The 27,023-nt window shown below is 37.3% G+C and overlaps 1 protein-coding gene across 1 annotated transcript in view; it reads right to left on the reverse strand.

The window, feature by feature from the left end:
* The window catches only part of LOC137410565 (dnaJ homolog subfamily C member 13-like), a 52,606-nt gene that overhangs the window by 10,804 nt on the left and 14,779 nt on the right, over nucleotides 1-27,023 (reverse strand). The window contains exons 10-35 of the mRNA XM_068096003.1: nucleotides 26,024-26,213; nucleotides 25,380-25,531; nucleotides 24,552-24,724; nucleotides 23,197-23,404; nucleotides 22,443-22,598; nucleotides 21,245-21,499; nucleotides 20,640-20,843; nucleotides 19,057-19,182; nucleotides 18,760-18,904; nucleotides 17,999-18,234; nucleotides 16,335-16,397; nucleotides 15,958-16,164; nucleotides 15,176-15,357; nucleotides 12,362-12,470; nucleotides 11,143-11,367; nucleotides 10,652-10,782; nucleotides 9,514-9,715; nucleotides 9,295-9,410; nucleotides 8,513-8,724; nucleotides 4,418-4,677; nucleotides 3,063-3,179; nucleotides 2,786-2,950; nucleotides 2,527-2,700; nucleotides 1,641-1,754; nucleotides 686-802; nucleotides 16-199 (exon numbers count right to left, since the gene is read on the reverse strand). Of these exons, the coding sequence (XP_067952104.1) occupies nucleotides 16-199; nucleotides 686-802; nucleotides 1,641-1,754; nucleotides 2,527-2,700; nucleotides 2,786-2,950; nucleotides 3,063-3,179; nucleotides 4,418-4,677; nucleotides 8,513-8,724; nucleotides 9,295-9,410; nucleotides 9,514-9,715; nucleotides 10,652-10,782; nucleotides 11,143-11,367; nucleotides 12,362-12,470; nucleotides 15,176-15,357; nucleotides 15,958-16,164; nucleotides 16,335-16,397; nucleotides 17,999-18,234; nucleotides 18,760-18,904; nucleotides 19,057-19,182; nucleotides 20,640-20,843; nucleotides 21,245-21,499; nucleotides 22,443-22,598; nucleotides 23,197-23,404; nucleotides 24,552-24,724; nucleotides 25,380-25,531; nucleotides 26,024-26,213 (4,423 nt within the window). The remainder of the gene's footprint in view (nucleotides 1-15; nucleotides 200-685; nucleotides 803-1,640; nucleotides 1,755-2,526; nucleotides 2,701-2,785; nucleotides 2,951-3,062; nucleotides 3,180-4,417; nucleotides 4,678-8,512; nucleotides 8,725-9,294; nucleotides 9,411-9,513; nucleotides 9,716-10,651; nucleotides 10,783-11,142; nucleotides 11,368-12,361; nucleotides 12,471-15,175; nucleotides 15,358-15,957; nucleotides 16,165-16,334; nucleotides 16,398-17,998; nucleotides 18,235-18,759; nucleotides 18,905-19,056; nucleotides 19,183-20,639; nucleotides 20,844-21,244; nucleotides 21,500-22,442; nucleotides 22,599-23,196; nucleotides 23,405-24,551; nucleotides 24,725-25,379; nucleotides 25,532-26,023; nucleotides 26,214-27,023) is intronic.

Below are 27,023 nucleotides of genomic sequence, written 5' to 3' on the forward strand. Positions count from 1 at the left end.
GGTGAAGAAACCTACCAGGGTTATTCTTGATGACATTGTACAAAGCTGTGAGGGCCATTTGTACATGAGTAATCTTTAGGAGTGCCTCTGGGGTGAGCTGTGTCTTTGGGTTGGCAGCCTGTAGTTGCAGGACCGAGTGCAGATATTGAGCATTGCTGCTCAGGAACTCCAGTAGATCTATTGTGAACCCCTTTGGGTTCTGCAACATGATATGAGCATGAGGTGAAATAATCGTAACTCCGAGTTAGCATAGAATGAGAACAGGTTAACATGCTGAGAGAGGAACAAACTGATAGTTATCTCGGTACAAATGACATCAAATGTGATGGTAAGTAGATAAGCAGTACATGTACTAAACAATGTTAATAACATATCACTGCAACTGTAAGCCAGGTCTTTTGTAAAAAACAAATCTTTTTCTTCTGAAATATGTGGCTCATATTAGAATACTAAGGAAATAATTGTCTAGCTGTAAAATATTTTAGCTAAATACGCTTCAACCGACCAAAACTTTCTGCTTAAACTATTAGGTAGAAAAGAGTTGAGGAATTATTTCTATGCAATGTGGGAGCGTAGAGAAAAATGATGACATAAAAAAGGGGCATAACTCCAAATGCTGTGGCTCATGCACCAAAAGAGACAATGGCATACCAGCAATACTTACTACGGTGGACAATTATATTACCTCGATGACAAAGGTCGGCTGTTCGTTGTATACTCTAACATAGATCTCTCCAACAATGAGTTCTTTAGCGTGCACAGTTGATACAAAGCTTGCTCCAAAGTCCTGATCACACTCACCCTATTGATGATATAGTAAGACTCATTACAGGATCGAGTTGGTCCTTATAAGCACATATATTAATGATGACACAAAACATATTGTAATCAAGTCTACCAAAAGAATTAAGTTTTAAAAGCAATTAGAAAAAAGGAGGAAAAGAAGAATGAATGAATTAAGAGGAAGGATGATGAAGCGTGAGTAGGATAGAGAGAGGAGTGTAGAAAAAGGGAGGGTGAGTGAGAAGAGAAAATTGGAGTGAAAACAGGGTAAATAGAAAAGGGAGGGTAAGTGAGAAGAGAAGGTAGGAGTGTAAACAGGGTAAATAAAAAGGGAGGGTAAGTGAGAAGAGAAAGTAGTAGTGAAAACAGGGTAAATAAAAAGGGAGGGTAAGTGAGAAGAGAAGGTAGGAGTGAAAACAGGGTAAATAAAAATGGAGGGTGAGTGAGAAGAGAAGGTAGGAATGAAAACAGGGTAAATAAAAAGGGAGGGTAAGTGAGAAGAGAAGGTAGGAGTGAAAACAAGGTAAATAAAAGGGGAGGGTAAGTGAGAAAAGAAAGTAGGAGTGAAAACAGGGTAAATAAAAAGAGAAGGTAAGTGAGAAGAGAAGGTAGGAGTGAATACAAGGTAAATAAAAAGGGAGGGTAAGTGAGAAGAGAAAGTAGGAGTGTAAACAGGGTAAATAAAAAGGGAGGGTAAGTGAGAAGAGAAAGTAGGAGTGAAAACAGGGTAAATAAAAATGAAGAACAATAAAACAGGAAAAATAACCTTTATGTTTTTCCAATGGAACGTGAACAGAGCTAAACATCAAACATGGTTATACCAACAAGCTAAGTTGCAAGGTAAATGTTGAGCTCACCGTTTTCATGATTTTGGTCTGTTGATCTGTGAGGTACTCAGTTAGCTCCTGACGTGTGGCATTGTCCCAGAGAAGGTACGGGTTCTCCGTATTGCTATTGAGAACCTTAAGCACCTGCAAGGTTGTGGCAGCAGAGACTGTAGACGGCGTGTCATATTAAGATGTAAAAACACTAACGGATGGAGTTGGCAATGTGCAGTCTTTTGAAGTGACCTGCATGACCTTTAAAAATGAACTTAAACAAAACTTCAGTAGATTTTGTTCAAAAGTATTGGTATTTGTCTATCATTTGCAATTTTTTGATTTTTGAGCTTATCTAACTGGCTAAATGTTTCAAGATTAAAATCAACAAAACTTGATCGCGGTTAAAATGGTTAGAAGAAAAATACGTTCAAAATGACGTCACGAGTTGCCACCGTCGTTATAGTTGATATCAGCTAATCTGTTTAAGCTGCAGCGTTACGAGTCTCTGCTCTGTCATACACTTTGCAACTATAATAGATGTCATAACCGTACTTTTGCTTGATCTACGGCATTTTAACTGCGACCAAGTTTTGTCAATTTTAATCTTGAAACATCCTGGCAGTTAAATCACTTCAAACATCAAAAACAACTTTTCCTTGATCTGTTGATCAAGTTTTGTCAATTTCTAGTTTATAAACATCCTGGCAGTCAGATCATCTCAAACATCGAACCAGTGGCAAATGATAGACAAATACCAATAGGCCTACTTGCTAATAAAATCTACTAAAATTTTGCGCAAGCTCAATTTTGATAGAAGATGGCACTCCCCTTACTGCACACTACTCTAAGGCACACACTGACAATATGCAAATGTCTCTAACAGAAATAACATGACAATGCCTGAAAAATCACAATGGCTAACCTCTGTAGGATCAGCGCTTGAAAGTTTTTTTGCGAGGTATGGCGTAAGCAGGGCAGAAAGCGAAGCCTTGACTGCTGGGTTCTCCGGACACGGATCTCTATATCCACCGAGGGCAGCACACGCTGTCACGGCATTACACGCTAGCTGGTTGGAGACATGTTGCTGATTCGTTGCCTGCAGACAAGTTGAAGCTGTTGAACATCGATGAATATACAAACAAACAATTTTTGGCAGCAAATCAAGGCGGTGTAGGACAAACCTCTTGTGTATCGACGCCGCTCTCCTGTAAGGTGTAGTCGTAGTTGAAAAAGAAAAGGAGTAAGTGCCAGAGAACTCCGCACTGATAAAGAGCCGTCTGCAGGCAGTAATCGACACAAAAAGATGAGACTGTCTGTGTAACTGTTGAGCACAACCTCGTCATTGTCTGAAAAATGAAAAGTAAATCAGTGATGGATATGGGAGAGGGCTGATGATTACTTGTGTAAAATACAAGCGGTAATCTTAGACATATGCTAATGTGATGTACCAAGGGTTACCTTATAGTAGAGAATTCTAGAAAGTTCTTTAACGATGACTGGAATCTCTTGTATAACTTCTCTACACTTCTGAAACTGGGAGGCTACACCGTAGCATTTGGCAATCTGAGAGCACACCTACACAAACAGAATCTGTGACAATCTACACTGTATATATATTTCTCAAAGTATGTGGATATGTGTGTCATTCAGGCTATAGCACACGCTGATTATTTTACCAATGCGTTATGATGCCCCTGTTAAGAAACATCTTTCGTAAGGTTTAATTACTATATCTAGGATCAAGACCAATTCTTCTCACGTGGACAATTATATTGTCTCTGTGGGAAAAGCCTTGACATTATCTCTCTGTTCGGTCAGACAATGACAGTGCGATATCTCATTTTTACCGGTGTCGAGAGGTACCAGTACCGTCGTATTCAAAGTTTTGATCGATAGCTTCTGGTGGAACAGAAACCTTTTTCATACACACTTCTATGCAAGAATTGTTATTATTAATTTTACATATTCATGATTTTTATATTGTTTTCTCAGTTTGTATTAATTGTTTCATTACCGAATCTTTTTTTTTGGCAATCTTAGCAAAACTGACCTAATTTAGCTATTACTTGCTAATTAGCTTACATCTAAAAAATTTTATAGTCGTTTTATTTTTTTCAATTTATTTGACCTGCACGAAACATTTTCCTCACGATATGTTTAAAATTTGTTTAACAAAGTTTGAAAACCTATTTTCTCTCTAATTTATTTCAATTACACAAAACACTTTTCTCATGATATGTACCGTACTTTTCGGACTATTAATCGCACCCCTATATAAGCCGCATCTGCTTTATTTTCAAAAACTCGATAATAAGACAAGACAATACATAGGCCGCACCTTTTGTATAGGTCGCAGAACTCATGACGGTGCTTTTTAACACAGCAGGAACTCTGCTGGTTAATACGGAACAGTGCCTAATGGCACTGTTCCGTATTAACCGACGCTTTTTAACCCAGTGCCTAATAAAACAGTACCGTTAGGCATTGTTTCGTTTTTTCTTTCACCGCTAGAAGCGCACTAACCGGAGATTCTGGTTAATGAGCCCTAGCGGTGAAAGAAAAAACCACAGAATAGCCGCGCCCTTATATAAGCCGCATGGCTCAAAACATCAGAAAAAAGTAGCAGCTAATAGTCCGAAAAGTACGGTAGTTTTAAAGTTGGAATGGCAAATGTTGTTATGTGTTAAATACAAATAAATTTTCTGCCCAAAGACTTTTTTATTACCCGAGCAAGTACACATATACATGTATATAGGAAAGCATATGATATGGTAGTATTTATGACTAGACTGTATGACATCCAATTGCGTTACCTGCACGGCAAGGTCATCAGGCTTACTCATGGTACTTAGTGTGCTGATGCACCTAGAGAAAGCGTTGTGCAGTGTCTGAATTCCTTTCTCCCTCCTCAACTCTTCGGCATTCAGAGCTGAACAATCCATCGTGTGAAAGGCGAGCTCGCTAGCGGCAGACAGCAAAGGTGCTGCCTTTGAGAAGAGCTGATCATCATTGGTCTCTAACTCAATGGTTTTGATGAGCATCGGGTAGCCCGCGTACTTGTATGGCTCGAGTACTGCGGATGAGACAGAGCCAAGGGCATATAGACCATTTGGAATGGAGTTATTGACAGTCTGTTGGACTGTCAATAACTCCATTCTCAATATTCAACATTCAGAGTGCAATTGAACTAGGGAGACAGTATATAATCTTCTAACATCATGTTATGACAGAGCAGTCTTTTACATACAACTCATATAATGCATTAGTTATTTTTGTAACTTGGCGAAATATACATACAGTACTTGCTATGCTTCAAACTTAAAAAAATACTCAACTAATGACACATACATGTATGTCTTCCCACTTGTAAAAATACTCAACTAATGACACATACATGTATGTCTTCCCACTTGTAAAAATACTCAACTAATGACACATATGTCTTCCCACTTGTAAAAATACTCAACTAATGACACATACATGTATGTCTTCCCACTTGTAAAAATACTCAACTAATGACACATATGTCTTCCCACTTGTAAAAATACTCAACTAATGACACATATGTCTTCCCACTTGTAAAAATACTCAACTAATGACACATATGTCTTCCCACTTGTAAAAATACTCAACTAATGACACATATGTCTTCCCACTTGTAAAAATACTCAACTAATGACACATATGTCTTCCCACTTGTAAAAATACTCAACTAATGACACATATGTCTTCCCACATGTAAAAATACTCAACTAATGACACATATGTCTTCCCACTTGTAAAAATACTCAACTAATGACACATATGTCTTCCCACTTGTAAAAATACTCAACTAATGACACATATGTCTTCCCACATGTAAAAATACTCAACTAATGACACATATGTCTTCCCACTTGTAAAAATACTCAACTAATGACACATATGTCTTCCCACTTGTAAAAATACTCAACTAATGACACATATGTCTTCCCACATGTAAAAATACTCAACTAATGACACATATGTCTTCCCACTTGTAAAAATACTCAACTAATGACACATATGTCTTCCCACTTGTAAAAATACTCAACTAATGACACATATGTCTTCCCACTTGTAAAAATACTCAACTAATGACACATATGTCTTCCCACTTGTAAAAATACTCAACTAATGACACATATGTCTTCCCACTTGTAAAAATACTCAACTAATGACACATATGTCTTCCCACTTGTAAAAATACTCAACTAATGACACATATGTCTTCCCACATGTAAAAATACTCAACTAATGACACATATGTCTTCCCACTTGTAAAAATACTCAACTAATGACACATATGTCTTCCCACTTGTAAAAATACTCAACTAATGACACATATGTCTTCCCACTTGTAAAAATACTCAACTAATGACACATATGTCTTCCCACATGTAAAAATACTCAACTAATGACACATATGTCTTCCCACTTGTAAAAATACTCAACTAATGACACATATGTCTTCCCACATGTAAAAATACTCAACTAATGACACATATGTCTTCCCACATGTAAAAATACTCAACTAATGACACATATGTCTTCCCACTTGTAAAAATACTCAACTAATGACACATATGTCTTCCCACTTGTAAAAATACTCAACTAATGACACATATGTCTTCCCACATGTAAAAATACTCAACTAATGACACATATGTCTTCCCACATGTAAAAATACTCAACTAATGACACATATGTCTTCCCACATGTAAAAATACTCAACTAATGACACATATGTCTTCCCACATGTAAAAATACTCAACTAATGACACATATGTCTTCCCACATGTAAAAATACTCAACTAATGACACATATGTCTTCCCACTTGTAAAAATACTCAACTAATGACACATATGTCTTCCCACTTGTAAAAATACTCAACTAATGACACATATGTCTTCCCACTTGTAAAAATACTCAACTAATGACACATATGTCTTCCCACATGTAAAAATACTCAACTAATGACACATATGTCTTCCCACTTGTAAAAATACTCAACTAATGACACATATGTCTTCCCACATGTAAAAATACTCAACTAATGACACATATGTCTTCCCACTTGTAAAAATACTCAACTAATGACACATATGTCTTCCCACATGTAAAAATACTCAACTAATGACACATATGTCTTCCCACATGTAAAAATACTCAACTAATGACACATATGTCTTCCCACTTGTAAAAATACTCAACTAATGACACATATGTCTTCCCACTTGTAAAAATACTCAACTAATGACACATATGTCTTCCCACATGTAAAAATACTCAACTAATGACACATATGTCTTCCCACATGTAAAAATACTCAACTAATGACACATATGTCTTCCCACTTGTAAAAATACTCAACTAATGACACATATGTCTTCCCACTTGTAAAAATACTCAACTAATGACACATATGTCTTCCCACTTGTAAAAATACTCAACTAATGACACATATGTCTTCCCACTTGTAAAAATACTCAACTAATGACACATATGTCTTCCCACTTGTAAAAATACTCAACTAATGACACATATGTCTTCCCACTTGTAAAAATACTCAACTAATGACACATATGTCTTCCCACTTGTAAAAATACTCAACTAATGACACATATGTCTTCCCACTTGTAAAAATACTCAACTAATGACACATATGTCTTCCCACATGTAAAAATACTCAACTAATGACACATATGTCTTCCCACTTGTAAAAATACTCAACTAATGACACATATGTCTTCCCACATGTAAAAATACTCAACTAATGACACATATGTCTTCCCACTTGTAAAAATACTCAACTAATGACACATATGTCTTCCCACTTGTAAAAATACTCAACTAATGACACATATGTCTTCCCACTTGTAAAAATACTCAACTAATGACACATATGTCTTCCCACATGTAAAAATACTCAACTAATGACACATATGTCTTCCCACTTGTAAAAATACTCAACTAATGACACATATGTCTTCCCACTTGTAAAAATACTCAACTAATGACACATATGTCTTCCCACATGTAAAAATACTCAACTAATGACACATATGTCTTCCCACTTGTAAAAATACTCAACTAATGACACATATGTCTTCCCACTTGTAAAAATACTCAACTAATGACACATATGTCTTCCCACATGTAAAAATACTCAACTAATGACACATATGTCTTCCCACTTGTAAAAATACTCAACTAATGACACATATGTCTTCCCACTTGTAAAAATACTCAACTAATGACACATATGTCTTCCCACTTGTAAAAATACTCAACTAATGACACATATGTCTTCCCACTTGTAAAAATACTCAACTAATGACACATATGTCTTCCCACTTGTAAAAATACTCAACTAATGACACATATGTCTTCCCACTTGTAAAAATACTCAACTAATGACACATATGTCTTCCCACTTGTAAAAATTCCTAAATGTTTCCGCCAATCATGATCATTTCTGGATTAATAATTGCTGCCACTCACAAAACAAAGCAAACTTAATAATAACAATAACATGGAACGATGTGGTGGAACATGCGTAAGATTAGACCTTGAATAATAAACTGTGCCGACACATTAGAACCCGATCTAAAAGTGTGATATTATTAGTAGTTATAGAACATAAACAAAGGGGAGGTCCTGTATCTACCTCAACAATTGTCCAGCATTATTCAACAGCATAACTGAGGAAGTCAGTTATCAGTTTTAGACGATTGCTCTATTGTAATATTGAAAGATTTGCTCCAGCAATGTAGAGACTATTTTTAATTTTTCAAAATATCAAGAACAGATAGTGTGATGACAAATTTGAAGAAAAAGGCTATGGTTGAAATAATGAAGTCTGTAGAGGGGCGAGTGAGTAACCTACCTTCTTGGTATCTTGTAAAGAGGATGCTCTGAGTCTTAAGTATAAGTACAATATTCTGAGGGTCAGGGCCATCCTTGAGCGTGTCACGAGTGCAGAGGAACTCATACGCTTTATTGGCTTTCTCGAAGATTGGCCGACCTTCAGGGTTCTTATCAGGATGGTACTTCTGGGCCATACGGAAATATGCCTTTCGCACTTTGCTTTCTTCGTGACTGTAAGAGAAGACTATCAAATTTTGAACCCAACTAGTGAGATAAGCTAAAATTAATATAGGAGATGCAAATGAGTGATTGCCAGCTCCATGTATTGGCAAGCTAAAAAGGGCAACTCCTATTCCACATATCTGTTGCAGCTGTTTCTTCTACATGTGCATCTTACAGCCTAGCTAACCATTTAAAAGGAATAGTCATGATCATATAGGCTGTATGTTTATAAAAAAATTTGAAGATTTATTGCAGTTTTTAATCTGGATTTTTGTACTCGCTGCAAACAGTTACTCATTTTATACAAAGGAACACTTCAGCATCTTTGTTAGTATTAACATTTTTCACACCAAAAACTTACAAATATGATTATGAATACCCTCTTCTGAAGTTTTAAAATTCTAGTAAAACAATTAATTAAAGTTACATTTAACTTTAAGATATGATTCAGTTCTACTAAAAACTCTTAAAAGGATAACATATCAGAATCCAAAGGATTATCGATAGGAAGGACTTTCCTTGAAAACAATGGATCTAGTCATAGGTGCTAACAAAAAGTATGTGTTCCTAACGCCTTACCCTCCTGCCCCAGTAGCCAAACCAAGCGTCTTGTACGCTTCTTCCGTTGACATCTCCGGAGGTTTCTTCTCGACTTCCTCTTTCCAAGCCTTCAGCACTTGTTTGAGCAGCTGAACCTTTAAACAACAAGGACAAGCTGAGGAAAAGCTGATAAATATTCATCCAAATATCTATAACTTCACTTGACGAAACACTAGTTAGATCACATCTCGCACTCACAGGCTCTCTGATTGGCCAGTCGGGGAACTTCTCAGTGTTACAAAGGTGCTTGAGATAGTAGACCCCGCAGAAAAGCTCATGCTCGAGAGCTGGATAAACTATGACAGGGATAGGGCAGTACTGGTACATGGCTCTAGTGTTGCTCTGTAGCCGCGGGCTAAAGTCTCCGAGATGTGAAGCGATCTTTTCTATCATCAGCCGCCTGCGCAAAGAGAGAGTTGCATCGGACATAGCGTAAAGGACGCTTTCAGCATTTGACCACAAATAAGTGGACAAGGTCAAAAAATTAGCAAAACTATGAGAACAAGGAGAGTGAATAAATAGTAGGTCTAAATTAAATTTCTTAGGGAGCAGATGTACTCGCGTTTCAGCTGATCTTGTATAGAAGCTGACCCTTGAAAAGCTACCCAGTAATAAAGCATGTTGTATCAGCTCATATACATCTATATGTCTGACCACAACTGCCACAGTGTGTTGTTTGACTAATAACAACAGAGTGATGCTATTCAATTTACTGAAAGTGGTTTATTGCCACAGTAAAAGACCAAAGAATTTTACTCTAACTAGAGCAAAAGCTACAGAGTTTCACATGGCCAGCTCTAATTTAACAACCTGGGGATTGAAAATGCAAAATGGCAATACCTAAAGTAAACACAATATCCTTAATCAGACATGATTATGTTGAAGTTATTTAGGATACAATTGATATTAAAATTGAATTATTTTTGTCAGAATTAACTTCATTTGGTTTAGTCTCAATTTTAAGGCTGCGTATGGGACTTAACAAATTATCATCAGTATTGAATGACCAAGAAGTCGTGTCACTTTATTTTCTGTGTGCGATTAGATTCATGCATGTGAGGCAACCCTCTAATTGATTAATGTTACTTATTTAGTTACTGTATAATTCAGCTAATATATGAGCATATTGTTAAAATTAAAAAGTGTTAAAAAGTATTAATTAGCTAAGTAATTTGTATTACTTAATTAGTTAATTAGGTAATAAGCATTTTAAAGTAAAATTGCTCACAATGACTTCATCAATATCAGATATCACCTGAGGCTATCAGGATAAACTAGTGTAACCAAATGCGATCATGAAAAGAACCAGAAAAAAAACAGAAAAACTTCAGCTCACCTCATCTCAGCATTCCATATGGCCTCTGGAGTGTCAAACTCTCCAAGGAATATTTCTGAAAATTTCTCCGGCTCATACTGCTCAAGGTAACATATCATAGCCTCAGGGAGCATGTGCCCGAGTATGCTTCTCTACAATTAACCAATGAAAAAGGTAATGTTGACAGCTGCATACAAGTGACATTTACAGGGTGACAACTTCATACAAGTGACACCTATGGAGTGACAACTGCATGCAAGTGACATCTGCAGAATGACATTTTCAGAGTGACATTTGCAAAGTGACATTTTTAGAGTGGCAACTGCGTAAAAATGACATTTGCAGTGTGGCGAATGCATAAAAGTGACGCTTGCAAAATGACAACTCTATACAAGTGACATCTACAGAGTAGCATCCATGCATCCAAATCTGATGTTATCCTGAGTCTAATTTCTGACACCTTCGCCCAACAATAAGTGTGTATGACTGTATTTAGCTAGAAGCTGCTCTACCTGCATAATATCGGAAGTGTTGCTTTCTTCAGATCTGAAGGCTTGTTTCATATGAGCGTATTTGAGGAAACGAGCTATCGGCAGCACATTACTGCCTGTGTACATGAGAATGAAGAAGAAAGTTCCCGTTAGATATAGCCTTGAAAGACCAGGGTTGTCCTGCATGATTAGATAGAGCATCTTGGCCACCTTCTCCACTATCACCGGATCAAAGGTCACCAACAGCTGTGTAAAAATATTGAAAGTATGTACAACCCACTTGTTTAGGCTAAATTTAATCCATCTATACATGGTGTACAGTTAAATGAACAGCATCAAGGCCATGAGTTACACATCATACCATACAATTATTTTAATAAAATGGAAAGCACTGTCAATATAACTAATAACAACACGATAGAAAAATATAATTAATAATACAATAACATAGCATAATATAATTAATAGTAATCTAATATAACTGATAGTAATATAATAAGACAGTATAGCTAATAGTAATATAATATAGCTAATAGTGGTATAACATGACAGTATAGCTAATAGTAATATAATATAGCTGATAGTAGTATAATATGACAGTATAGCTAATAATAATATATAATAATAGAAATGACATATATACAACAAATGTAATAATTGCCTATAATCAAACTGCACACACCAGTCATCTTCAGACATACTGATTTGGACATTCGTAAAATTACCATTTCACAGTTACAATTTTACAGAGAGTCATTTTGCCCGCACACACTCATGGATGGGACAGCTGAGTGTAAGTAAATAGTAAATTGTAAAAAATCATATTATCAGCTGGTACTTAGCCTGTATGGATAGGAATTACTTGATTCCTGTGCAAAATGTCACTAGGAACTTGTTTGCTTATCTGCTAACAATTTGCAAGTGAATCAAAACAAATGAGGGAGAGATTCCTACAGTTCATTCGCAGTTAATGGAATGACCAATCATAAATCAAGGTTCTTCAAAATTGCTCCACTATGTGATGTTTTCCATCAGTATAAGAAATTCAATATAACCAGACTTAATTGTACAAAATTCAACAGCAATTTGAAAACCTTTTGCAATTTTTTGCTGAAGCACCACTAAGGTAAAAACATGGCAAACAGCATCCATTTTTTATTCATGGAATTGCAATATCGCGAGAAATTATTAATTATCTGTTAAAGTTCATGCAAGGTGAGAGGAATCAGTCACAACTAACCTGAACAATGTGTGGTAAACAAATTGGTTCACTGAGCAGCCTCTGAGCTCGAGGCAGTGGTCTGATGACAGCTCCATCACTGTCCTTACTTGGATAGTATTCGAGAATCCTAAAACACATAACAGACTACTGCCACCATACATCTACAGGAGACTAACATAACATAGTCACTACTACCATGCATCTACAGTAGACTAACATAATATAGTTCCGACTACCATGCATCTACAGCGGACTAACATAACATAGTCACTACTACCATACATCTACAGTAGACTAACATAGTCAATACTACCACGCATCTACTGTAGACTAACATAACATAGTCACTACTACCATGCATCTACAGTAGACTAACATAACATAACCTTTACAGTGGTTTTTATTTTCTCTCTTAATTTATTTCAATTACACAAAACCCTTTTCTCATGATATGTACCGCACTTTTCGGACAATAAACAGCATATATATATAAGTCGCATCTGCTTTATTTTCCAAAAAACAATAATAAAACAATACATAGGTCGCACCTTTGTATAGGCCGCAGAACTCAGGACGGTACTTTTTAACGTGGCAGCAACTTTCCTGTTTAAAACGGAACAGTGCCGCGTTAGGCACTGTTTCGTATTAACCAACGCTTTTTAATCTAGCGCCTAACGGAACAGTACCGTTAGGCATTGCTTCGTATTTTCTTTCACCGCTAAAGGCGCACTAACCGGAGATTCTGGTTAATGCGCCCTAGCGGTCAAAGAAAAAGCCACAGAATAGCCGCACCCTTATATAAGCCGCATGGCTCAAATCAGAAAAAAAGTAGCGGCTAATAGTCCAAAAAGTACGGTAGTCACTACCACCATAAATCTACAATAGACTAGCATAACATAGTCAGTACTACCATAAATCTACAATAGACTAGCATAGCATAGTCACTACTACCATAAATCTACAATAGACTAGCATAACATAGTCAGTACTACCATGCATCTGTAACAGTAGACTAACATAACCAGTATTATCATCCATCTACAGTATGATTATCATCCATCTACAGTAACATATAACCCCATGATTACAACAGATATGCCGAAACATTGAATAGAAGAGCAAAGTTTGTTTTAATTGTTGTACTGTCGTTTAACATATGTATTAATGGCATAATACATGGATTAATAAAGTTATCACAGCTTAACAAAATATACGATTCTAGAAACATCTACCCAAAATGCCTGACGTGCGTGTAATAAAAAAGTTTTTCTATACAAAATTTATTTTTAATTGGCTAAGTTTCTTTACCCTATAAATTTGATAAACTTGAGCTAGTCTAAATCTTTACTGAAATGAGAACCGTGTTCGTCCTTTTGTCTAGGCATTAAAAAATGATTGCGCCTAACAGAAATTGAACCAGTATGTTCGGAAGATGCACATGTGTGATAACAAGCGCACTACTACTGAGCCATTCAGCCACCTTCGTAAGGCTTTGAATAATTGTACTAATAATTGTTACACGTCATGATCTCTCACACAATCATGATCTTCAAGCGTGCTAGTAACTAAACAATTATTCCATTGTACAGCAAGGAGTTCGTGGCATAGCGCCTGCAAGCAAAACCGGTAATTCCGTGTGTTCAATTCCAGTGTGAAGCAGTTTTTCGTTCTTACAACTTTCACTCTATAACTGAACATACGGATGACAGACCAACAAACACTCAAATTATGTATGACCAGAACTTATGCACTCTGTCCTATGGTCAAAGAGTGAAAACACCGGCAAATACTGTATAGCCTCCAATTGACCGCCATGGTGCTCTATTTTTAACTCTTCTTCTATAGTGGTAGTCAATTGAAAGTGGCGTTCAAATAGAGGCTGGTGTTGTATTTTTTAAATGACTCATGAGAATTTTGGCAAGATAAATTTAGCCCTTTTATGGGCGAAACGGATGTCGCCTATATCTTCCCTCTCTTTCCGGTAGAGCGATATTAAACCTTTTGGATGCAATAAATCTGCTAACATACCTCCAACTTGTCAAAGATCTCTTAATGAATATGCATCGAAAAACCGAAAAATATCGCTACTGGTTGATATCTATTGCTTGCAAATAACTTGTCATCATATTATAGCGTGTGTACTGCTTTGCAATTTGTTGATCACTCAATTTTCATTCACGCAGAAACAAAAATTAATGTTTTTAAAACAAAAATATTTACATCATTTGCTCAGATAGCCGCGTTCCAATTGTTGCTTTCGATGAAACAAACATCTCTTAGTTGTCCGATACCTTCCGCAATGTTTTCTGACCTCAACTCTCCATTTCCACTGCTGAACTAGACGACATTAGCGTCCAAAAATTTATTGGCAGAGCAAAACGGTTGCAGTTAGCACAAATGCAGTGCGCAAAGGTTTTGCTCGCTAAACGCAACCTTGACCCTGAAACTAGTCATTCATCTGCCAGCGTAAATGTAAACCGTTTTTTATATACATGTACTTCAAAGTATTAAAACCACGTTAAACAAGGAATTGCCATTAGCTTGAGACAGTTATTAATTATTTTTATGGTAATGCTTTCAAAGTTTAAACAGAAAAAAATTAAAAGCTTTGGAGTTGAACAACAAAAGAATTAATTGTTATTGATGTTATGATTCGTTATTAATACGATTTTGTGGACACTTTTTTTACTGATCAATTGATATTATGGGCTCATAAAGACCAAAGATTGCCACAGTGGCGGTGGAATAGAGGAGGCATTCAATTAGAAGTTTTACAGTAAATAAAGTTAGTAACCTAGTTAATGTGATAGGTATGTACATAGAGTTACCCACCTATTTAACATGTTAAGAATAAGTATAGAGAGATCTGTCTCGTTCATCACTGACTGGGAGGTGGCAAGCAGACACCATTTGAGCTGGGGAATCGTGTACATGGGTCTCCAGCCATCCATCCCCTGTGCCCAACAGCGTGTCTTTGCGTGTATTGAGCCACCGTCTTGGTAAAGCTCCTTAATCTGGGCACAGCGAAAATTGCACTGAGATACTCTTTACCAAAAGGCAACCAGAAGCAGACCTTAAAGATATCAGATGAGGAAGACTCGTACAATTACCAACGTAGTGGTGCTAGTAATTAGTAACAGAGAGACAGTGGTGTAGTGATAGAAAAAGGGGGAGGGAATGCCTTTAATTATGGCATGCTTTTATAAATAAGAGATGGCATCATGGAACAAAAGTGCTTGTGAAGTAAGTCAAACACTTGGCACTAAGTAGACAGGTTTAATGTTAGATAAACAGCCTTGGTGTAGAGGTGTTTGGTGCCAGGTGGAATTGTTCGGTGCTGGAGAGATGGGTTTGAAGCTATGTTGTAGTGGTTAATGCTAAGTAGAACGGTTTGAAGTTAGAACGAATGGCTTGATGCAAAAGTAAAAGAAGACAATTCCAAGGATTGTGAGAATTGAAAGACACTGGAGAGACAGGGTTTAAATCATTGCTGATATGTTGATGGATTAGAAATATAGAGAAATGTTTTAACATCACCTCTTAATGAAAAGTTACACAAACCACAGTTCACAGCAAAGACTGTCACAACAATAGCAAGTAAATAGACTGTGTACCTCATCAAAGCCAAAAGGTCCGAGCCTCTCCTTGTCTCTGTTGCCATAGTACCACTCCTTTTCACTCTCTCTTTTCATATCAGCAGATGCCTCTATTACGTTGGTCTGAAGGGGAACGGTGGCACGCGTAGTGTGCAGGTGCGCCATGGGAAGTAGGTCAACAAGCACCCTTACTCCGTTGGCATCCAATAGCTCCTTGACATTCTTCTACAAGTTGAGAGAATATTTCCTGTGGTCAACCAGTTTCAACAATAACTTGATATGCTTCTCAACCAATATCTATAGCAGGAAATATACCAGAGGGAATATGGCACAAAAAAAGTGACATAGACATGAGACATTATACAACAGCAGAAATCATAGAGGCCACAATGTACCTTATTCTGGATGAGCCGGTTCAAAAACTGGAGTAAGCGATCCCTCTCTAGTTTGTCTGTGCTCTGAAATGTAAGAAATTCAGGATGAGGTATAGAGGATAAGTCAGTGTATATCCATACTGTATATCCACACATATAAGCCAACTCCAGAAAAACAGCCTCGAAATCAAGGAATTTATAAGAACTCGCATATAAGCCGACCCTATAAATCATAATGCTCCGTACGCATCTAAGGTTGTGGGAATGGAACAGTTTTTGCAGGCTTAATACAAAACGTTTCCGATGGTGAGCAGTTGTATAATTAGCCAACCAAGTCTCCACTTTATGTAAGAAAAAACCTTTTTGTGTTGAGCCAATGAAAAACTCGTTTGCATCTCATACTGATCTTAGTTTCGCTTTTCAAACGCACATTTTTGAAGCTATTTGATCTTCGCGATTAGCAGAAGCATTACAGCTACGTAGGTTTCACAAATTTGGTCAAATTTTATAATTTACATGTGCCAATGTCAAACACTTGGTTTACCGAATATTTGTCTCCATAAAAATTTATTTGGCGGTGAAAAATTATAATGGTAACCATTATCGGTATGTGTTACTTCTATATACATATATATATATAAATCTCAGTCTGTAGATCAGTGTGTCAACATATAGTTATTAAAACTGGAAATGAAAGATTCAGTTCATGCTGAATTTGATCTCAGAACCTCCCTATAACCAGGCAATATCCTTACCAGTTGAACTACGCAAGATGCAATGATTCATTAAGCGATATGAGTCTTTATGTCTTTATGCATAGCACTCTGAATTACGCAATGCTCTAAGCTTGCTCTCACGGCTCTTATTAGTAAGTTAAGCTATAAGGATACTGGCGTACTCCAATTAGTCATTGGTAATGTGCAAAGCTATTGGCAAATGGCAGGCAACTACACTACCTGCCACCGTTTATAAGCTGTTTTTAACACCCGTGAAGTGCCTGGCATTCACCTAGTCTAATAATAAAGTTGAGTTAACAATGGTCTGAGTTGTAATTGTTAAAATTAAGCTAGCATAATATCTTGTTTGCTTTCAGTCAGAGTTACGCCCATATAAGCTAGACCTTTGAGGTTTGTAAAAGATTTCTGTGTTTTAGAATCAGCTTGTACATGAGGATATATGGGAATATGATACAGCTGAATGACAAGATGAAGTTGATATGATATTGGACTCCACATACATAGATTACGGACAGCCATGAAACAATCCATAAGAGACTAACATAGACACTTACGTAAAAACCAAAAGCAAGTATAACAACTGGCAGCTAATGAACTAACAATCAATCTCAAAGACAATATCTGTTTATAAACTTATCAGTACTAGCCGCTATCTATAGACCTGCTGAAAAATTTCATCTAAGCTAGGCTGCCTCCCGATTGGCACCCCTACAGCCCTACAACACACACACAAACACACACGTGTCCCCTATGCTAGAATGCTATTGCATGAGACACCTATAAACCTGCTCGCGCATGTCTTCTATGCTAGAACGCAAACGATTGACGTTCCCACAGACCAGCCAATGCATGTAACTTCTGTGAGGTTGCAACTAACCAACATTCCAAAAGACCTGCTCACACATGTCTCCTATGCTAGACTCATATATGACACCCCAAGTAACTCACCCGCTCAAGCATGCCCATGATGTATTTGGTGTCATTGAACGCACCAATTTCTTCAAAACATCGGCCGTAAACAATAGTCATAGCCTGTATGCACATGCATTTCATTTCGATCTTTGGTGTGAGCAGGAATCTGTGGTAAAGGTCATTAAAAAACTCATATGAACGCCTGATAGCTGATGTCTCCTCCGAACTTTCAGAGTCGTCTTCTTCTAGCAGAAGTCTCAAATAGTATTCACCTACAAGAAAGTTACATAGAAAAAGTCATGAGCAATAAAACAACATTGGCTTCACCTAATAGAGTGAAGTAATGAGAGGTGAATGAGATGCGCAGAGTGTACGGAGGATGACATATAAATGAACAAAGGAAATCTCCTTCCTTACTGTAAGATGAGACAGAGTGTAGGAAGGATATAGAGAGAGAAAGAGATCTCCTTCCTTACTGTGAGATGAGACAGAGTGTAGGAAGGATATAGAGAGGGAGAAAGAAATGATCTCTTTATTATGAAAGCAGTTTGAAGTTTGGTTAATTTTTAAGGTGCAAGAAAGTATTATTCTAAAAATGAGGTCAGAAAATTCATTTATATGAAGCCATCCAAATCTGTCCTGAAAAGTTTGCATGTGCTTTGTTTTAGGGCAGACAAGTTTTTCTGCATAATAAAAATATGACAAGGAGGGTGTCATTCGACCAACACTGATCATAGCAGAGAAAGATACCTTTTACGAATGCCAAACATTGAGGTTATAAACCTCTAGCCTTTTACCAATTTTTATCTCGTCAGCGAGGCAATGGTACGGCACCTCAAACTCCTGATGGTTCCAGGCAATGGTCATCGTGGCTGTTAGTTCTCGGTCTACATTGAATGCTCTTATTTCAGCTTCTAAGCACTCCTTGAGTTCCTCTCTAGTCTGCATGAACATAGGAGACATATTAAGGCTGATCTAGCTTTACATCTGGCAGGAGTTTATCTACTGAATAACACCAGCTATTCAACATTCATATGATAGAGCTCACTCTGCACATATATTCAGAAGGGTATATGGAAGGTATTCTATGCTACCTTGTAGTTCCAGAGAAGATTGGGTTTAGCATGGTCTTTCGCAAAGTGGTAGTAGAAAAGAGGCCAATTGGCATCGCTCTTGATACGCTGTCGTCGTTTTCTCAAAACAACAGGCTTTTCATCCTTCTACAAATGACAACATAGCGTGATATGAGTCACATGCTCTCCTCAAGTTCGTCTTCTCCTTCAAGTTTATCACCTCCTACGATTTGTAGGAGGTGCTTCCACGTTGACAGTGTGTGTCTGATGCAAAACGAGAAATGGCTGTGAAAATGGCTTTGTCCCAGTCGCCAGAAGATCGGTTAAATGCTACATATTATATTTGTCTGTTTTTGATGGCCACCATTGACAGAGTACAATATGGAATTGACCAATCATATCTCGAAATATTAACAGCGCACAAAATACAAGCAAATGGAAGAGGTATCAATATAATATTTTATGGGCTAAATAAATGACCAATGTTGTATAATCTGAGTTTGAGTTGATTTGCTGTAAAGTCTTCGCGAAAACATATTTCAAATCGTAAACAGACTAGAAGCCAGTCCAACGCTCTCATTGGAAACACAATTCCGACAAATCATCCTGTGTAAACACACTTCCAGTGTAACGACGTTAGTCTACACGCCTGAAGATATGCAAGTCTATTGTAGTAATGTCTGTAAGGTTCTAGTATTTTAAAGTTTTGTTCATGAGCATTTTTTAGCTCGCATCTTGATAGGATCATCCATCAACAGATAAACCTAAACTAAAATAATACATTAACTACTACAATAGATCTCCATTAAGGTTTGATCAATAAACTGATGTCTCTCTGATAGTCTTGCACAAAGTCATTTATCTTTCATCAATTATAAAATATGTCACTTTCTTAACGATGTCAGATAAAACTTATTGACATCTAACTTTTAACCATATTGAAGGCCTGGCTAGATTTGCTAAACTCCACACCAACACTATACAAAAGAACAACACTGTACACCAACACTTGTGTGGAATTTAGTATACATTTTTACATTTTTAAGTTATACTGTTTGCAGGGTGATTACGTATACTGGCTAATAAAACAGCCATACTGTCAGGATGCGGCACCCGGCAGAGTCAACATTTTTGGAGGCTAGGCTAACTTAACTTGGGTGCAAACACTTCTTAAAAGTTGATAAGCAAATTTAGTACAGCTGACAATGTCCTCTTTCTTTGGAGAAGGATAAGCCAAAGTCTGATGGAATTTACGTTAATGACTTCAGTCAAGGTAAGACACTTGTTTGTGTCAAGTTAGTATAACACATGTTAACAAACCTAGCTAGCTCTGTTGAAAATAAAATTATATTATTCAATTTATTGCTTGTTTTAAAGAAAATATCAGCATATGCAGTCACGCCTTAAGACTGAGTTCCTAACATTTTGACATCGACAAACGTGGCTTTATGTTGTGCATTTTCCTATGCAGCAAAATAGCTGCCGGGTCCCACACGAGGCGTATAACAGCAGAGGCTTGATCTTTACTGTTGCACCAAAATAAAAGTTTAGGACATAAAATTGCCGAGCACACAATAACTCAAAAAATGACAAACGAACCGAACCTGTTTCTTCTCCATACCAATCCTAGCTCTCCAGTGGACCAGCACATTCTCCAGCTGTTTCTCTATAAGCCTCCACTGTGGGTTCTTTCTGCCCTTGTTAAAGGCGTCTGTAGCAAGCTGGACATTGTCTCTGATATGCATTCTATCCTTTTCCTTCTCAGGTACTTCATCGTCTGACTCGAGATAGGTCAGGAGACCACTTGGCTAAAGCAAACAAATTAGTAGAACTGACACTCATCAATGCTAATGACATTTTTGACAAGTGACACTGACAGATTTGACACTGACAGTTCCTGCAAATAACATGTTAGCAAATGACCCAATCTTAATATCAACTTTACTAACTAGAAGTGACAAAGCTAGTAAGTGATTTAAACAAAATTCTCTTTTAACTCTGCCTACTGGAAGTGACAGAGCTAGCAGGCGACAAACAAAATTTCCTTTCAACTCTACCCATAAAAGTGACAGAGCTAGCAGGTGACATAAGCAAAATTCCCTTTAAACTCTACCTACTAGAAGTGACAAAGTTAGTAGGTGATATAAACCAAATTCACACACAATATTAATAAGATAGTCGGAAATGAATGGGTGTCACATCTACTCACCATGCAGCGTTTGAGCAAGGCCATGGCTGTTGGGTGACCTGTAACCCAGAGACCGACCAGATGCCGACTCAACTGCCTGTTGGTTAGAGCTCTGCTATCCGAACTATTTGTGAACATGGAGGTAAGAAGGTGACGAGGGAGAGCGCCTTCTGCTAAAGCCAGATCCTGCATTTTGGCAGCAATTTCAGCGTCACCTTCTTCTATGATTGCCTTCATGACAAGACCAGCGCCCTTGACTATTGCCATGGATGGGTGCTACCAAAAAAATCACAACTTGTCTCCCTGTTCTTATTACGTGAAGTTATGATCTGTCCATGGCATTTTTAAACTAAATAATTTGGAGAATTATGAGTTGAACAAACAATCAGATGAGTTCAGAGAACAACAAATATGTTATTACATAATATGAATTGTTATCTGCTCATTTTCTGAAATAAGGAGGAATAATTTATTTTATAGGTCATTATGAACGACTGTTCGTAATGCACTCCTAATCCACTCAAGAAACAAGAATAACCAGTTTTCTAAAAAAAATACTTTATGAAAAATAGAGTTAACATAATTTTTAAGAACACCGTGATCAAGGAATCAACAGTTAACTTTGGGGAATTACTGAGGTAATTTGCAAATGAGCTGTTACAAATATTTAGCGGTTACAATGCAGCGATGCTGTTAAGTAATGGAGAGACATTTAAAACTGTTGTTTCAAATTTGGGAAACAAAACAAGATGATTTTCAACTTTTTTTACCTAATTTTTGGTTTGTTAATTAGTTAATAGTTAATCCAAAAGCCTGTAGACATTAGAAAAGGCAAGAGAATGCTTTATGAGGTAAAATAGAAACTTACTAGATGAGAAATAAGATGCCCTATACTAAGATGGCAAGCTAAATGCTTCAATTAAAATGTGTTTAAATAATTACAGATATGGTCAACTTATCCCACTAGTCTTACCCTTTAAGCAAACCTAAAATCAGCCATCCAAAGTAAGAATTGTACTGTATGGTACACAAAAAGACAGGAAAGTGAGATGAAGAATGAGTGATTTCCAATACATACTGAAGTTTCAAGAAAATCAGACAACCTTTAGTAGCTCAATACCATATTCTAAGCCATGGATTAGAAACAACAACAAATAAACTCCAAAGGAAAGTAATAAAAGTAGAAAAGGAAAAGAAAGGGCGGCTGAAGAGATCTTACCTGAAAGAGTTTAAAAAGAGGTCGACCCTGATCCGCTATCATTGTAAGAAAGTTATCAAAGTACTTGCCATCCGTTGTTTCGCTGTACGGGGCGCATATAGAGAATGTCATGAAGTCGAGCATCGCACTGATAATAAGGGCACCCGTACCGCGTAACTACAACCAGAGTCGTACAAAAGAAGTTTTTCGTGACATCACATGACTATTCACTCATCTTTAAGAACAATCCAGGGCTAATACCATGGTCAATTTTACAGAAACGATTAATTGTAATAGCGTTGTGGAACCATTGATAATATATTTTACACCTAAGAACAACTAAACAGTAAGGACAAATAATGTAAGGCTCTGCTGGTGAATCTATTACATCACATGGTATTTTCAACACTGATAATTGAAAAGCTAACAGAGGTGTGATGTCATAATAAGGGCTCCGCCTTCTATGCTCCACCACTGACAATGTTCAGACATTGGCTGATCTTTTTTATTGTTAAATAGATGACCTTAAACAAGCAAACCTACGCAGCAAACTGCCACCATAAGTTCTTTAGACTTCTAGAATACAATAAGTACAACTGAGATTACAGTTAACACACATTCAATATGAATAACCCGAGAAAACTAGGAAAAGGCCTACAGCAAAGAACTTCGATGAGGATCTACAGCAAAGAACTTCGATGAGGATCTACAGCAAAGAACTTCGATGAAGCCCTACCGCAAAGACCTACAGAGAATATCTACATCAAAGACTTACAGCATTAGTGGTGAACTTGCTAAGGAGGTTGGCCAGGAACTTTTCTGAAGCGAGGAGAGATGATTTGTTGAGCTGTTCTTGTCGCAGTTCATAGTTGTCGTGCATGGGAACAAGGAGTGCATTGAGCATATCTATGGCAGCATGTGTGACGGCATCATTCTCTCTCTTCAGGGCTTTAACAACCTTCAGTCCTAGTTTTTCTCTCATCCTGCAACGAGCTAGATTTATAAAAACGGATATACGAGTCGAGGTTTATATGAAGTCACATGACATCGCAGAATGATTTAAACTTCCTCCGCCAACCGAAGTACGACTTGAAAATGGAGTGAAACTGTTCAACAGTACTTGAAATAATTCATGCAAATTACAAACAGCTAATATGATTTTATGCTAAACCCTCGACTTGGTAGACAAACTCTGACTAAGTGAATTGAAAATTACAAGTATTTGCTGCAATAACAGAGCATCATCATTTTACTGGAGTTCGTGACCCCAGTTATGAGATATTCTCTTGCAAGTAATTTTGGCAAAGCAGGTAATCTTTACTATAATGAGAACTGAGTCCGCCCAGAGCCACGGTTTCGATGTACGGAAAAAAATTGAATCAAATGGGATTTGAACTTACCAATTGCAGCACGGAAGGCCGACACTCTAACAACTATGCCAATCATGTCATGTTTGCCAATCATGTTTGAATTATCATGCATATAATTGTCAGCACTTTATTGACCCATCTGACAATTCCTCACAGCAACAATCATGTCAGGGTACTAGTAATGAATGAAAACCCTTAGGTGCAACACTTCATGTGATAATGTTAATAAACACGCTAGGTAGCGTATCCACAAGATAGATATAATTTGTACTGCTATGACAACAGAGAGATCATGACTCGCTAAATCAATACTAGTGAAACCCAACAACATAGAGCATCAGATTAATAAGTTTTTAACATTATCCCCTGCATTATTAGTTACTAGTGCCCTTGCAGTCCCCTGTGCCATGAGAAATAATAAATATGTGCATAATTATTCTTTTAGTAGAAAGGAGGTCGAGTGGTGTAGAAGGTATCACATTTAGCTGAGAATCCAAATATCCGGGGTAGATTACCGTGCAGAGCAATCTTTTTCTACTGCTCTTAGCGTAGCTTCGAACAAACAACACGGCTCTTATAATGATAAAATAATGGTTTTCATGGTTTATTAGTGTCACTTGATATGATAAGTCTAACTGACACCACTAAGCGGGTCTAACATCAGCTCTGGCTCTTATTTATCAACAACAGGCTCAATATTTTTGAACTTTAAAAGCACCAAAGAGTACACAGAGGTCGAAGAATACGTGAAGTACTCTACCCAGCCAGCTTGGTGAAGGCTGCGTAGCCAGCCTTAGAAGCGACGAGGCGACGTAGAGCGTGGAACTGCATCTCGAGCTCGCTATTAGGGATGGTTGCCTGGTTCCCCTCCTTAGCTATAAGTGCTGCTAGAGTACCATTGATCAGTTTCTCTTTGTTCTCAGAAAAGAAACCCTATGAAGGATAACAAGGAATGAAACATCTGGCGATGAACCATAGAATATTGTGTTTGTCTAAACAGATCATAGACCTAAAACCCTTACGATATTTAAAGTATTCGTTGCATTTTGGATGAGCAGTAATGCTATAATAGTGCCAGAGAAATGAATGACTTATGCATTGAATTATCAGAAACAAATTTTGTGAATATTCGTTTACATAAAATCAAGAAAACACAATACAAAGAGTTGTCTTCGCTTTTCCTAATGTTTGAAAGAATGAAAGAAAAACTAACTCCCGATTATATATTTTGGGAGCTAGCAATGGAACATTATTCATGATGTATCTAAAACCCGCTGATCTGCTACTTAAACTTGCTGTAACCTGTTCACTAAGTGTTTATGGTGCTGGCAGCAGACTTCCCTATTGTAAGTTTAAGTACAGCAGCGCTCTGCTGGGTGGCACATCAAGAGCCTATTTCAGTGTCAACTAGAGCCTGACACAGTCACACATAGCTGCAGCATAACTACCTAACAAAACGTAACATAGTCCTGTACACAATTAAAAGGCATAATTTCAGACTAGCAATCTAGAAAAACTAGCAATTTGGGTTCAGTCTGTAAGTAAGAGATGGAATGGTACATTAAAAAAAATACTAGCAAATACTAACATCAGCGGTGACAGCGTGAACGAGTCCGCTGTATGACACATTGCAGTTGAAGCGAACAACAGCAGTTGCGAAGTCCATGTTGCTTGGAGGTGCCTGGATGAATCTCAGATGCTGACTTTCTACTTCCTCATCGACAGCCTTTGTAAAGGGACCTATGAGAAAACAACTCCAAGTAATACACAATATATGGTCACAAGACTGCTAAACAAGGATTCGTAAATTCACTTGTAAAAATATTGCATTTACGAATATGAGAAATCGTCTCATGTATCTGCATGCGATGAACTGTTGTTACGAAGCATCCATATATCGAATAGACTAGACTTCTGGACAGAGTATCTGATAAAACTTGACGGTAACAGGAAGAATTGATTGAAAACGAAGCAAGGGAAGACAGCGGCTGACCTACTGGGGAAGCCTAAGCAAATGGGTGGTGGCTCAAATACCACAAAGAGAGGAAGAGGGAGGAAGTAAAGGAGAGAGAAGAGGTATCAGAGAAAGCATTGTTGGAAAAAACAAGGGAAGGGATAAGAAGTGGTAGAGAACCATGATCCCCAACGTCCTCACGGGACATGGTACATAGAGAGGTTTCTGAAGAGAGTATCTGACAGAATACATGGGTGTACAAGTATGCCTCGCCATACCAAGTCGCTTCCCTCTATCAGTAAATGCCATCTTGACATAGACATCTCTATTGCCTGAGGCCCTGACGCCGTCAAGAACTGATGCTATGAGAGAGTCTCTCTCTGTGCTTGTGTAAGTTCTAATAGCCCCTTTAACATATTCTATACTGAACATCTGTGGATTGTCCTCATTTCGGATAATGGAGAAAATCTACAAAGAAGAAAGACCATTCGTTTCACTTCATCTTTCATCACTTGCTGAACTGGACTTCCAATTAGAGTTGTCACAAGATATTTCATATACAGCAGCTTATCGTCCTATGCTTTTAAAATATCTGAACAAACTGACAGCTGTACACTTACAGTTGTATATCTGAACAACTATTACAAATGTGGTCCTTATAGAACTACATAAAAAAATTAACTATGTAAGAGTAGAACAAGAATAAAGAGAAGTACATGTATTATATTTATTGTTTTATTACCTATTTTAAGAATTGCGCAGCTAGCATTACCCAGGAACAAATAGTGCACTTTATTAGTTAGAAAAAATCCCTTTGCAGTATTAATAACAATTAGTTTAGAAACAGGACACTTTTGGTTTGCCTGGCTAGTGGCTATTATGGTATTATCAAACACAGTCGCCTAAAACATAGATAAGAGAGATATACATAGATAGTATTTGTGGTTGATCTAGTGTGGGTTAAGACTATATGTCGTGTCATGGAAAGAGACCATATCTTGTGAAGAGCATTCGGTGACGCAGGGGTAATAGAAACAGAAGCAGTGTGGAGAAGTGAAGCAGATTAAATCAAAAGTAGACGCTCTACCCACAATTTATAGTGAGTACCCTAACCTTACACTATAGTAGACAGTAGAAATGTAGATGTGTACACACCAAATGTTATAATCAATCTTTATGCCGCCTTATTTAAAAAAAGGACAATTAACAAAAACTAGCTACTAAAATTTGAGGATGTGAAGCCAGCAAATAATTTTTTTTAAAGTAGAAGCAAATGAC

The sequence above is a fragment of the Watersipora subatra genome, chromosome 1, assembly GCF_963576615.1.
Source record: "Watersipora subatra chromosome 1, tzWatSuba1.1, whole genome shotgun sequence".
Lineage (NCBI taxonomy): Eukaryota > Metazoa > Bryozoa > Gymnolaemata > Cheilostomatida > Watersiporidae > Watersipora > Watersipora subatra.